Consider the following 14,149-nt stretch of genomic DNA (forward strand, 5'->3'; position numbering starts at 1 on the left):
GACCGCACCCTTTAGTCATGGAATTGTGTGTCAATTCAGAGGGATTTTGCTCTGTAAATAACTGCAATTCCAGGTTTCAGAAGGGGACATACCCTTCTTTGATGCAAGTTCAACCAGAAACATGGAGGCGTTTCTGGTTCAATACAGCTGCAGAGCCAATCAAAGGAAAGTTTACTGAACTGGAAACTGGTATGTCCCCTTCTGAAAACCTGGAACAATTGAGCATGAATATTGGGTTTGTTTTTCCAATCGCAGTTCAAGCATTTTTATTTTTGCTCTGTGTTAATGTGCTTTAACATTACAATAAGTCAGAAAATGTACAAGTTGAAAATTAAATGTATCCACAATTTGAGTAGTGGGGCTGAAATATTTATTTACAGGAATTCACATTGTAATGTACGGTATATAATTAACATTTGTGAAAATGATGCATCTTAATTTGGAACTGCGTATCCCAACAAACGGATAATGCGAGGTCCATCTGCAACAAAATAGATGCTACTATTGTAGAAGAACCTGTAAAAGGCTAGTCCACACCAAGGCACAGAAACCATTCATGGTGTTGGCTATGGCCAACCACACAGAACAACCTGGATCCATCAGCCCATGAGGGGGAGCAGACATTTCAGAATCTGTCTGCAGACCTGCTGGCCACTGCCCTGATGTTGCCGTAGACCTTTGATGGTGGACTTCCTGTGGGAAGAAGAGTTCAAAGATAATTTCCTGTCTTTTCACGCATTAGACTTTTACGCAGAAGTACGTATAGTATGTCCATTAATTAAGAAAGTGTTAGTATCCCACTTACCTAAGATTAGATTGCATATCGCTGTGCGGGCCATCTTGATGTTCTGAAAAGATCCTAATATGTGTACTTTTCTGTTGAATGAATAAGGGAAAGTATATATATTATTTTAAAACAACTTCATCACTTCCATAGGATATGGAGCCATTTTACTTTCCACCCCCTCTTTAAACTCAGGAGAGCCACTCACTGGTCTGCCAGCACAATGCGAGTCTTTGTGACATTTTCGATGGTGAATCTGGTTTTTCCGCCCTTCCCAGCTATCCTTCCGATGGCTCGGGATAAGTGGTCTCCCTTCAGCGGTTTCACTGCCAAGACAGCCAGCATGAGAAAACACTTAGACAATGAGCGCATGCCAAAAATGACCTTGAAACGGGGATCGAAGGAGAATTTACAATATGGAGTAAAAGGGTGCTCCTCTTACCGTCTGTGACCATGAAGGATTCTAGGAAAAGCTCATCTAATCTGATGAGTGCCAGAGCATCCTAGGGAGATGGGAGCGATAGATTGATAGAAAGGGATAAAGTCAGAATCGGATGGGGGTAAATAAACAACTAGACATTTGCTTTACTTAAACACATGATTGGCATTCTACATACCTCAACCTGGAAGCCTAGTATAAACGCCTTGACGAAATCCGCAGCTCTTGTGAGTGAAGCGATGTCCTGTGTCTCTTTGCATGTCTGAAGGAGGACATTTTATACACATGAGCACATCATCAAAATGCATCACACACGTTCATGTGTTATCTGTTATCGACCTATCGAACACATGTACAAACGTCCTTCAATAAGCCCATATTTATGGGGCACACAAATTGACTGTGAATGTGATTACAATTACTCCATTAACACCAGGGACGGATCATCACCTTTTTGACCTAAATTTAACTAAATCAATGGCCAAATAAGGACTCCAGGAGCCCATTTCAGGGTGTCAAACCTAGTACCTCACGGTGAGAGCCACGAGCACCTGGGCCACGGCCCCACTTGCCCAATGGCTAATTTGTCCCTGCACAACACACAACAACAACCACAACGCACCTGTCGATTTATGTGCCCTTTATCTTGTAATGCGTTTGTTGAAGGAAGTTTAAATACATTTAGTGCTGCTGTGAATGCCACAATCTGCTCCTTTACTTGTGGAACTAAATTTACATTTTCTGCCAGAACTTTGGTGTACGGGGAAAAAAGAGCAGACCAATAAGAGTCGAACCAAATGTCAAGTATTGAGGGTTTAAGTGGTTACATTTCTGTAGAAAATAAAACCTATAAAACCCCTGGGGTAGAGTAGCCTCGGTACCAGGCTTAGGGGAATAAGAATGGCATACAACCAGGGGGCACTGGTCAACAAACATAGAGGGTTTAAGAGGTTATGCATGTGTAGATTTAAACGTGAATGTATAACTTACTTTAATTTCAACATTCCTGCTTTTCAGGTTGAATCTAACTTGAAGCTGTAGGTTCTCTACAATGGGGGTGAATATCTTCATCCAGTTCTCCTTCAGTGGTGTGTATCTGTGAGGTGGGACAGGGATTTTACGCAACTCATCTACTCCACCCTGGAACAAAGATGAAAAGTACAAGTTCGCATTATCTGTCAAAGCTGACCAGTACATGTAAAATGTTCACATTTGATGTGTCAAACAGAGCCTTAGATATAGACAGAGTTACGAAGAACTGCGTTCACTTCATGGGGCCAGTCCTACATACTTCTATTGAGAATGGGGACAACCAACTGGGACAAGTCCTGGACCGGAAGTAGGCAGAAATGCATTGGACTCAGGCAACAGCCCAGCTTTAATGATCTTAAATCCCTTTATTTTAGATTGTTTTGTAGTAATATTACAACATAAACATTAAAGAGACTTTAGTTGTTACTGTACAATACTTTAAAACAGTTGTCATGTTGCACAGTGCACACATCACAAAGTATTCAATCAATAAAAATTGTGATGTCAGCAAACTAGCTATAGTCTATTGCGCAAGCGCAACACGCTCGCCAGCTGACAGAGCCAACGTGGGTCACACATTTAGTGTGTATAGATCATCATCATAATAATTATAATACTAAAAGCCACAGGCCAACAATATAAAATAAAACATTTTATTCCATTACCTTTAACTGATCGCCCGAAATAGGTGGAAACTGCGGCCGCTTGATCGCCACGGAGTCTTCTGCCTCCATTCCCACTCCATCTTGTTCACGTTTTCGTTTGTGGCTCTTTTTAGACTTCACTTGTACGAAATCTGTAGCATCTTCCGTTGCACTTTCACTGACATCAGGGAAGGTGATCTGAGGGGCTGAATTATTATCCGTGTCCATGATTAGATCCACGAAAAAAGAGCTAAATTAACAGACCAACTTCTAAACACGGGATGGATAGGATGTTCGATGTTGTCCTCGTGCAATGAAAAGGACCCTAAGAAGCAACTTAACATTCGCCTGACATATAACAAAATATTAAAAAAGAACCGCTACTGCAAACAATCGTTTGATTCTTATGTAATGGATTGCAATTAATTCGTGAAACTAATTTTTTTGTACGTATTTGATACTTGATTTATTTATTTTATACGTTATCTGATCAGGCCAGTGTTGGGACATCCCCGTATAGGTCTTTCGCGTCACGTTTTGTTGTGGCAGTTCGTGAAAACCTTAGGTGAAAACAGTAAACACCATCTTTTGGGGAAAAGGAAATAGAAAACATCGACTTTTCTTCCAGGAAAGATGTCAACGCCATTCGAAAAACCTCAGATCATTGCGCATATACAGAAAAGTTTGAACTACACTATTTTTGACACTAAATGGATCCCTTGCAGTGCCAAGTTTGTCTGCATGGGCAACTTTGCTAGAGGGACTGGGGTGATGCAAATATACGAAGTGCAACATGGGGAAATTCATCTTGTCAAGGAGGTAACGTCACTTTATTTATTAACATGGGGAACTTCATCTTGTCAAGGAGGTAACGTCACTTTATTTATTAACATGGGGATGTTAAGCTTGTCAAGGAGGTAACGTCACTTTATTTATTAACATGGGGAAATTCAGCTCGTCAAGGAGGTAACGTCACTTTATTTATTCCACATCTGACAACGTAAATGTATATATATTTTTTAAATTTATATTAATGTTCTGTATTCCACATTTGACAATGAGAGTATTGCTAGGCTAGGCCTGGCTAGCTAATATATTACTATATTCTTCCAGAAACGTAGAGTAGTCGTTTCCATAGCAACCGATAACACAACGACCCCCCCCCCCCCCCCCCCACACACACACACACACACAAATAACATTCATTGTATTTACGATTCCCACTGTAAAATCTTCATCTTGTTAGTGTTATATTATGCAAAGTATAGCTTTAGAGTTGGACCATGCACTTTACTGAAATCCATTTATTTTTGAGTAATTAAATTATTATTATTATTATTTTTGCGATCAGAGGTCGCACGTGTTTGACACCTAACCCACAATCCCCGTAACTCTCTCCCCGTCACTGACTCACCCAAGGCAAGCCCCCAGGTCATCGTGACATCACGTGACATCAGCCCCTGTCTTGAGTGTGGTGTCTTGAGTCCTGTGTCCTATGTGCTGTATCCTGTCTTGCTTGGGTGCTGTAGATTCTGAGGATTTGAGATCTCACTGAGCAGTGTAGTCGCGATCCCCCACAGAACCTCTTCGGATTCTTCTTATATATGGTTCACTAGATACGTGTCATGATGACGATGCCAGCCAACTGAGTACGTATCACCATGACGATGCCAGGCGTGTATATCCATATATGAGGTTTCTACACTTGTCTGATGTCAGCGCTTGATATCGCTGTTGTCTCCATACATGGATCTATAGGTTGTCTCCATATACGGAGCTCTAGGTGAAATAACGAAGGCTTTCACCTAGAGCTCCATATATGGAGACAACCTATAGCTATAGCTGATGCCCCCCATGCCAAAACGCCAGCGCTCTCCCAGCACTCAAAATCCCCAATATATGGTGCCCAGGTCTCATGACATCACCCCCAGGCGTCTTACTGATTATTATTATTATTATTATTATTATTATTATTATTATTATTATTATTATTATTATTATTATTATTATTATTATTATTATTACCATTTAAAATTGAAACATGGAACATGTTGTTGAACCCTAACCCTAATGTCTTTCAGGTAGAGAAAGCAAAGCCCATAAAGTGTGGGACATTTGGGGCCACCTCTCTACAACAGAGACACATAGCGACTGGGGCTTTTGATGGAAATCTCAGCATCTGGTATTTATCTATGCACTGTACTGGCCCTTGCCTATGAGCCTTGAAAACAAAACGCCTGCAGGCTCTGTCGAGGCTACTATGAGCCTAGTCACCAGACATGTTGACTTTGAAACTGCTATTACTTTTTGTTATAATGTTATTTACCATTCAACGTTGCATGTCATTTGATGGAATTTGATCTTACGCTACAATGAATGTGGACTTTACACTTTCTCACGTGCTTTAATGAAAAATATCTTATTGTCTTGCAGGGTTGGGGATCAAATCTATTGAATTAATTAAAATGTAGGCAGAGATTTTTGATGTTCGTGATAAGGGATTTAACTTAAGCCTGTAAATTTGGTTGAATAGTGTGCAACCTTTATGTGGTAAAAGAAATATCCTCCATATTTGAATATAAAGATTGTCCACTTTGTGATTTTCCTGAATTGAAAGTTAAGTGAACATTTGGTTAGCACTCATTTGGAATCAAACAAAAATCATCACAAATGTCCTCTTAGGCAAGCCTTCAAAATATCCATGCTTTAGAGACTTTATTTTTTATATTAAACATTGTAATGCAAGTGTTTGTCTTGTGCACAGGAATCTGGAAATGCCGGACACCCCTGTGTACTCTGTGAAAGCTCATAAGGAGATCATCAACTGTATAGATGGTGTTGGAGGCTTGGGGATCGGGGATGGAGCCCCGGAGATAGTCACAGGAAGCAGAGATGGTAAAAATTCAATCCTAAGAAAGGCTGGTCTTTTACTGTGAAAATCTCAATGCTAATTTCCTTCTTTTCCCTGGTCACACACACACAACTACAAAAATGTTTATATTGATTGATATTTTGAGCATATCACAGGGTTAGGGTCAGCAATACATTATCATCTTCATTTAGAAGGGACACGAACAGAATCACACAATTTAAGTACAGAAGATTATTGACGACAGCCACGTTGGTACTGCCTCTTATGCTTGATTGATTGTCAGGAATGTATGGCAGGTATGCTATTGAACCACTAGGCATTTGGCACTACTACTACTGACATATGCAGCAGCATTTCAATCTTGTCACACAGCAAAATGAGTGTTAATCTTGAATGGTCAATTTATACACTTTCATAGTTAATTTAACACTTTGTTTTGCACCAGAATAAAATGGCAGCGATTAAAGTCACATCCAGCGCTCATATTGTTTTGAAGTGTCTAATCAGTCACTTTCCATCTGATGATTCTACAGCAGTTATTGTAACAGATTTGTGATGTAATGGGGTCTTTGCCTATAGGTACAGTGAAGATCTGGGATCCCAGGCAGAAAGACTCACCTGTGGCTAACATGGAGCCTGTGGAGGGCGAAACCAAGAGAGACTGCTGGACTGTTGCCTTTGGTACGTAAACACAAAATACATTGGATTTATGTCAAGGACCCCCAAATATATATGCCCATGGTCATGGACCCCCTTTGAAAAGATGTGCCAGGGGGCACAACATCAAACATCCTTTGAAAATAAATAGCACATCTATAAGCTCACAATGCTTGTGATCTTGTAGATTGGCTAATTTCAAATAGCCAAAAAATGTTGTTGAAATTGTTCCTTCTTTTGCTAGGGACCCCCTAGAATCCCACCAAGGACCCCTGGGATTCCCCAGACCCCACTTTAAGTACCTGTGGTAAAAAAGAATACCTTGCACAGCCAAAAACACTACATTTAGTACATCTATATCCATCTTTTATGTGCGATATGGGTCGAGGAAGTGGGTCATAATTGTTCCTGTTCTGAATTCACCACATTCTCTGACCCACTTTTTACATTTTCCACACAGTAAAACAGTAGTACTACTACTTAGTGTTGTTTATGTTGGAGATATAGCAAAGCTTTCCATCTCAGTAAATTTGGGTCTCATACAGGACAAAACTTGATCACCTACAAAACATATTGAACTAGAAAAAGTGCTCTTTGGAGCACAGGCCTCCAGGCGCCAGGTCAGGTAGGTTATTGTGGCCTCCTGGTGGCGCTATAATAGGCCAATGTGAAAAGGGTGGCATTTCTTCCTCTGTCTTTCATGACAAAAATGCCTCATGATTTGAGGCTTTTTGAGGCACACAAAAAATGTTTTGAAAAAATCGGCCTCCTGGTGGCAGCTATAACAGGAGAAACGGAAAAAGTCGAGGCAGAGGTTCTGTTTTGGCGTGTGTGTCTGGACAGTTTCACTGCGATCGGGCCAACAGTGCCGAATATTAGCTGCTCACAGACAGACAGAGAGACAGGAAAAAAGATATCCTTTTAAAATTATATAATCTCTCCTCTTCAAAATCATTAAAGAAACAGTAAAGATATCAATATTTAAAGTATATTTTACTTATTTGTCTCTTGAAGTAACTTCTGAAAACCTTATAACCTTATAAATTATTCTGAAACGTTGATTGATTACGTCATTGTCCTATTTAATACTTAATTGGCTGTTAACGTAACCAATCTGTCTTTCAAAATAATTTGATGGGTAAAAGGAATGGGTTTTTTTGGGGGCACAGTTGGTAGTGCTGTCGCCTCACAGCTAGAAGGTCCTGGGTTCGATTCCCGCTCTGGACGCTGTGGGCGCTGGCGGCGTGTCTCCTCCTCCGCGTCATCGGTGCCCATACCCGAGGCGGGGTTGGCGAAAGGGCCTTTCTGTGTGGAGTTTGCATGTTCTCCCCGTGTCCCCTAGGGTAGGTACCCTCACAAAAAACATGCAGTAATCCTGGTCTCTAAACTGCCTCCCCCTGGCCAGCCGGGGCACCTGATGGAGGGGAAAGGAACTGGTTGGAATAACGTGTTCCTTAACTTCCTTCCACGCGCTACGTCCAACCAGGGAAACTCCCCCCTGTCAGGTGTAAAGGAGCAACTTGGACACTCAGGCATGAAGGAAGCATGAGTTCAAGTCCGTTGCTCTCCCCATGTCCCCCATATATGGGGACTAGGTTGGCGGAGGGTGTGTAGAGCCAGTACAGTGTCGGGACATACTGTACAATAGATTTTGATATTGCATATTACTGAATGCTTGCAGTAGTTCACAGAAATAGAGAACACCATGAAATAATTCTACTGAGTATGAACCATCAAATGGATTTTCAACTAGCATTCCTCCAGATTCGAAATACTGAGGTTTGGATGCTTCCACGCCTTCCTTCCTGTTCTTTCAGCACAACCATACAAATATTTGACCCTGTGTGGATCAAACTTGTTAAGCATGTCACAAGGTCACTCTGCTCAGCTCAGCCCATACCAATGTTACTTTCTCCCTCTACACTTTCTCCCACTACACCCACAAACTGTATTGCTATGGTTTGTGTTCTTTGTCTAAGTTGGAGGTCTGTCTACATCCGCTGCTGTCCCTACATCCCTTTTCATGACAATCCTGTAATGCATTCTTCTACTCCTACTGATATTGTACACTGTATTGATACTGTTTTTGAGCGGTGCCTCCGCTCCATTGCGCAGCTGTGTGTGTCCGTATGTATGTGTGTCCCTATACGTGTCCGAGCACGGAAAGCTGCAACAACTCTCAAGGCTCGCCGGAACAGGGCCGGCCCCCTGGGCACGTTCCTGGGGGGCTGGATGTTCCGGGGACCCCCACACGGTAACTGTCATTTCTCAAAGATTTTTTACAAAAATAATCAAAGTACAATACAGCACAGTACAGTATAGCTATAACAATAGTTGCACCACCCACTTCACACAGGTGTGAGTTGTTGTTGTTGTTTTTTGTATCGGCTCTATTTGTTACTGCTGTATTGCAAATGGCAACTGCAGGATCAATACAGGTCTAGATAGATCCAAGATAGTTTCATTTTACTTTCATGACCCTCTGAATGCAGGTCATGCCTTCAATGACGAGGACCGATGTGTGTGCGCGGGATACGACAATGGGGACATCAAGCTCTTTGATCTCAGGAATATGTCCCTACGATGGGAGACCAACATAAAAAATGGGGTGAGATCAACTTTCAGGACAAGACAAGGCCTCTAGTTTGAGGGCAGTAAAGTTAATGTTTATAACCAGCGCAATGTATTAGTTTGCAAGTTTCCCACACAGCAGAGAAACCAGCAACACTGCACTTCATTGAATTTTATATCACCATTTTATTGTGTTTGTGTGCTCTATCCGGTCGACGTGTTAGTAACAAACTAGTGTATGTTTGGCATATTATGGAGTCCCACCTCTAAATATAGTTGAAGATATTAAGGGTTAGTTGAGATTTTTGGACTTGTTGTAGGAAAGCTGTAGGAAATACTGGCACTGGGGGCCACTCATTAAAAATATTTGAATACACAATACTAGCGTCATTTGTATTGTTGACCTATTTCTTCCATATACCGCTGCTTTTATTCAACTTTGACCCCTCTTGTCACATAGAACAATCTTTTGTTGTGCTGCTGCTGGCGTAGTGATTCTGGACACAAAAAATAGTTCCATATGACAGAGGGGTTAAAGTTGAACGAAAGCTGCTCTATGATACAAATTGGTCAACAATACAGATGACGCTAGTTTTGTGGATTCATTTATTTTTAATGAGTGGCCCCCAGTCACCCCCACCAAATGACCAACTACTAGCCTCTTGAGCCCCATTGCCCCCGCCGGCGGGGCCAGCGGCTGTCCACCTCTGAACAGCGCTCAGCGGGTCAATGGAGACCAAATTGGTCTCCGGTTCCAACTCCGATGTTGCGGATTTACCCCCTTTACCCCCCTGGGGTTTAAGAGGTTTTAATATTCACCAAAACCAGACCAAAACTCCCACCTCAGGAGGACTCAGGCAATCAATTAATACCACATTAATAACCACTATATTAATGGCACATATTTCCTTTAAATCTGAACTAGCCATTTAACCTGAAGTAGTAAATCAGACATTTTTCATAAGACAATTTATTATGCTCTAAAATGTCCTCTTTATTTGTTATCAGGTATGCTGTGTAGAGTTCGACAGAAAGGACATTAACATGAACAAGCTGGTGGCCACCTCCCTGGAGGGAAAGTTCCATGTCTTTGACATGAGGACGCAACACCCCACCAAGGGCTTTGCCTCTGTTTCCGAAAAGGTAATCAACACAGGTGGAGAGAGAGAGAAACAGACAGCCAGACATATGTTTGGCTCCACTATATGGAAAAAGTGTCCAAGGTTATTTTTCAGCATTTCAGAATACAGAAAAAGAGAGGGAGGACAGGAGCAGATTTTGTCCCATTTTTACAGCTGGAAATGTTTGCAGTCATGTTTGTCTAACGTGCTTCGCAGCCATGAGGTCATTAGCCAAGAACGACATTGGCCCAGCGAGGAGAGAGGTGTGGATTCTTCACCGTGCCTTTGACTGGGTTTAGAGCAGGTTGGCCATGCTCGGCAATATTTCTGAGAGCAAGATCAGCGACTGTAGCTAGACCAAATATTTGTCCAATTCCACAGAGTGATAAACAGCAAGAACATCACTAGTCTTAATGAAGAATTATGAGTTTTAGTCCAAAATTATTTCATGCAATGTAAAGCTATCCACAAGTGGCCTGAGGCAGATTTATTCACCCTGCCTGCAGCAATGCATGGCAGGATTGTTTAAATAACAAATGTCTCCCTCTCTTATTACTTATTTAGCAAAATACAATTAAAAAAATAACTTTAAATGCAGAATCACATCACAATGTTTGAACCTGTCTTGCAGCCGTTTTATGAGACAAAAGCCAAAGGATGTGGTCCACTCCACTCCCCTTTTGTGTGTTAAATTTTAATTTATTTTGAAAGCTTTGAAAGCTGAGATGGAAATAGTGAATGGGTGGCTCAGGATGAAGGCATTGGCAGGATTTGATCCCAGGCCAGCATAGAGTACATGTGGGTGTGGGTTCTGTGTAACCACTCGACCATCAATGGGTGCATGTGTTTTTGTTACACATTCATGGCAAATGTTTTAGAGTTGACCGTTATTGAACATGTAGACTCATTAAACTCTGCTTTATAATGGTCCTGCTCTTTTCTGGACTCAATTCTAATTACTTTATGATTCTGTTGGGATGCCAGTTTGAAAATGTGATTCAGCCAGTTCAGGCAGTTTTGGCTGCCCTCGTCCCTGAGCTAATCCATAAAACATGCAGCAGTGCAGTTTGGCAATTGGCATTCATCAGTGGTTCTCAATGTGGGGTCCAGGGCCCCCGAGGGGTCCTTGAGGGGCTTATAAGGGGTCCCCAGCAAATTTGTTAATATAGCATTAAAATCACTTTAACACAAAATATCAACCGGTTGTGAGCTTGTAGTCATATTTTTTACATTTAGAATAATTAGTGAAAGGAACAAAAAACACAAATGCTCTCCCTGACATAAAATCTTTTCAGATGGGGCTCCTTAAGATGAAAATGTTTGAGCACCACTGGCACGATTAAACATGATGGTGCTGATGAGCTTCTTACAGTTAAATCCTACGTTAATTCAACTCAAATGAGTGAAAAATGAAGATTAAAACTGAGAAAATAAACGTTCACTCTCTGCTGTACACCATATGAAGATTGTAACCATTGGGGAACAATCGGTTCATAAAATATTCACCTCAAATTAAAGTATTTACAGTTATTACAGGATAATGATAATGTGGGCGTGGTGTGGGTGGTTTCTCCTTAAAATAAGGTTAATAGGTTAATCTGTGCAAGTAAATATTTATTCTCCTGTTGTTTCAGGCTCATAAATCAACCATCTGGCAGGTTAGGCATCTGCCTCAGAACAGAGACATCTTCATGACTGCGGGCGGTGCAGGCAACCTACACCTTTGGAAATAGTAAGACCTCTCTACTATAAAAATAGGCTTTAATTACAGACCAAGTGAAGACATTCAACGGGTGTCATTCAATAACGTTTTATATCCATGCTGTGAAAAATAAGAAGCTGTTAACTGAAATGTTCCACACAATATTTCAAAAGTACAGATGAGTCAGTGCTTAATGTAGGCAGCAGTCTTGGAATAGACATTAATCGGAATGAGTTTAACTCTTTAGTCACAGTATGTGCCACTTATTTTAAAATGGGACATGTATCAGTTTGGAAACAAAAGGCATGCAAACTTGTCACCTTTCTATGAAAATTGCTGCAGGATTCAAAATAAGTCAGTAAGTTATTATCAAGGTGGCCCTGATTATGTCTTTGGAACCCTCATACTGAGTATAATCTTCTCAGATAAGCATGCACCTTTATCTTACATTAAAACACATTGTACACAAAATGTAACATCCGGATTTGATTATACAACAAATGTCACAAAAGATGTCACAAATGTGACTGATCACGCCCTCTTTTCTTGCATGTCCTACTTCTCTCTCTACCGTTGGTGTCCTGGCTCTATCCTGAAATAGTCTTGAGGGGGGAAAATAATCATTTAAGTTCACTAAACGTTTACGCCGTTGTACGATGGGATCATTTTATTAATGCCACTCATATGTCAGTTTTATTAACAATTTATTATTGTTTTAGTAGAGCCAGCTGCAAGCATTGCATCTGCACAGTAACAAGATCCTCCTAATTGACGTAATGGTTTTGATCCCATCTCCATTCCAGTGAATACCCTGCCCAGAGGACTAAGACGGACTCTGAGGACGTGGACATGGGGGTGGCTGGCTCTGTCAACCTCTTACAGAACGTCACTGTGTCCACGCAGCCCATCTCAAGCCTGGACTGGAGCCCCGATAAGCAGGGCCTGTGTGTGTGCTCAAGCTTTGATGAATGCATCCATGTGCTCATCGTGACCAAACTCAACCGTGTGTAAAAGAAACAATAATGGTAAACTAAAGCCAGATTCATACTTGGTTGCACTGTTGCACAACAGTGTTGCATGTCTAAAATAGCTCATCTACAAGCTCACAGCGCGTCGATGAAGCGACACATTGTGAGCTTGTAGGTTGGGCATTTCTGGTACATGATGCTGTACATGACACTGTTGTGCAAAGGAGCTTAAATTAGGCTTGACACCACCATTCGATTGACGGTAAGTCCAATTTCCCAACACAAGAACTAAACTTTGTTTTTTTATTATTTAAACAATCTGCTCTCATGCTTATGTCATCCAAACAATGTTTAACACCATCATGGAAATATTTTGCTTGAAGTATGTTGAGTTTTTTGTTTTTTTCATAAGCAATGTGTAAGCGTAAATTATTATGGAATATCTTTGCTTTCATTATTTTTGTTTTTTGTCAGCATCTGACATGCGAGTGTAATACCCTACCCAACTGTAGGGAAAACAAACAGTCTGCTTCAGGATCAGTGCCTGTACAACCAATGGAGTGGTCCTGTTATATTGAAAAGCCTCTGGGATGTTGACGTCATCTAGCCTATGATAGCATTCTAGGGGTCACAGTTTAACACATTCCCTACCAGACAGGTACTGTATGCTTGTCCTAAATCCTTATCAAATAGCATAGTTGAATTTGAGGCCAGCACGAGGACGCAAGACACCACGACATCGTTTGTCTACCAGCTGGACCTTGTTTTTAAAGCTACGCTTGACAGTAACTGGGCAGAGCAACCTTAGAAAAGAAAGTGTTTCATATTGATTCAGTTTAAGTGAGATCGCGCTACATTACTGTTTACTAGCGTCTCCGTGTCTAGGCGGAAGTGATTGGTCCGTCGATGAAAAGGTTCCCCTTCATTGACTTGAATGGTGGCTGAGATCTTGACACCCTTTTATCTCGGATTCTAAAACCAGATTCCGGTTCAAAAAAAGCTTTATTTGCGTCTGTTAAAAAAATCATGCCTCGGGTGGTCTGCGATTGTCCCGTGAATCGATCGTTACCTGTGAGCTAACGTCCGGTTCACGACCTGGGGTAATTTTTACGCTCGGAATGTAAAGACATCGGCAGGGGAGAATTAATGAATACATGGCAGGCAATGTGTTTTAATATCTCTGAGTGATCTACTTCCATCTTGGTAGGATGTGGCCTCTCTGAGAAACTTAGACTAAAATCCCTCTTTTTGTATCGGTATATTGTTTTGTTTCAGGTGTTTGTACTGTTGTTTAAAACTGTGATTTTTCATTCATGTTTGACAAGTTTGTTATTAAACAGACCTTTTCAGACATTTCTC

General features: G+C 41.2%; 2 protein-coding genes across 2 annotated transcripts; one reads left to right on the forward strand and one right to left on the reverse strand.

Moving 5' to 3' along the window:
• Positions 1-353: 353 nt before the first annotated feature.
• On the reverse strand, positions 354-3,247 carry pno1 (partner of NOB1 homolog). Its single transcript, XM_079513308.1, has 7 exons — positions 2,921-3,247; positions 2,214-2,363; positions 1,402-1,485; positions 1,227-1,287; positions 993-1,110; positions 806-876; positions 354-693 (listed from the first exon to the last, which is right to left on the reverse strand). The coding sequence occupies exons 1-7, from the start codon at positions 3,125-3,127 to the stop codon at positions 626-628; spliced, it is 759 nt and encodes a 252-aa protein (XP_079369434.1). The 5' UTR covers positions 3,128-3,247; the 3' UTR covers positions 354-625.
• A 140-nt stretch (positions 3,248-3,387) lies between these two features.
• Positions 3,388-14,143, forward strand: dnaaf10 (dynein axonemal assembly factor 10). Its single transcript, XM_079513307.1, has 8 exons — positions 3,388-3,718; positions 4,981-5,081; positions 5,664-5,794; positions 6,351-6,452; positions 8,921-9,036; positions 10,008-10,142; positions 11,755-11,852; positions 12,626-14,143. The coding sequence occupies exons 1-8, from the start codon at positions 3,533-3,535 to the stop codon at positions 12,831-12,833; spliced, it is 1,077 nt and encodes a 358-aa protein (XP_079369433.1). The 5' UTR covers positions 3,388-3,532; the 3' UTR covers positions 12,834-14,143.
• Positions 14,144-14,149: the final 6 nt, after the last annotated feature.

The sequence above is a fragment of the Electrona antarctica genome (genome assembly GCF_951216825.1).
Source record: "Electrona antarctica genome assembly, chromosome: 10".
In the NCBI taxonomy this organism is placed as follows: Eukaryota; Metazoa; Chordata; class Actinopteri; order Myctophiformes; family Myctophidae; genus Electrona; species Electrona antarctica.

Excerpts from the sequence above, each read along its gene's own strand:
- pno1 (XM_079513308.1), bottom strand. The coding sequence starts at position 3,127 with ATGGACACGGATAATAATTCAGCCCCTCAGATCACCTTCCCTGATGTC. Across the intron at positions 1,111-1,226 it reads ATCCTTCATGGTCACAGACG|TGAAACCGCTGAAGGGAGAC; the intron begins GTAAGAGGAGCA and ends CTGTCTTGGCAG. Across the intron at positions 877-992 it reads CGCATTGTGCTGGCAGACCA|AAAAGTACACATATTAGGAT; the intron begins GTGAGTGGCTCT and ends TTCATTCAACAG.
- dnaaf10 (XM_079513307.1), top strand. The coding sequence starts at position 3,533 with ATGTCAACGCCATTCGAAAAACCTCAGATCATTGCGCATATACAGAAA. Across the intron at positions 5,082-5,663 it reads GATGGAAATCTCAGCATCTG|GAATCTGGAAATGCCGGACA; the intron begins GTATTTATCTAT and ends TCTTGTGCACAG. Across the intron at positions 5,795-6,350 it reads AGTCACAGGAAGCAGAGATG|GTACAGTGAAGATCTGGGAT; the intron begins GTAAAAATTCAA and ends CTTTGCCTATAG.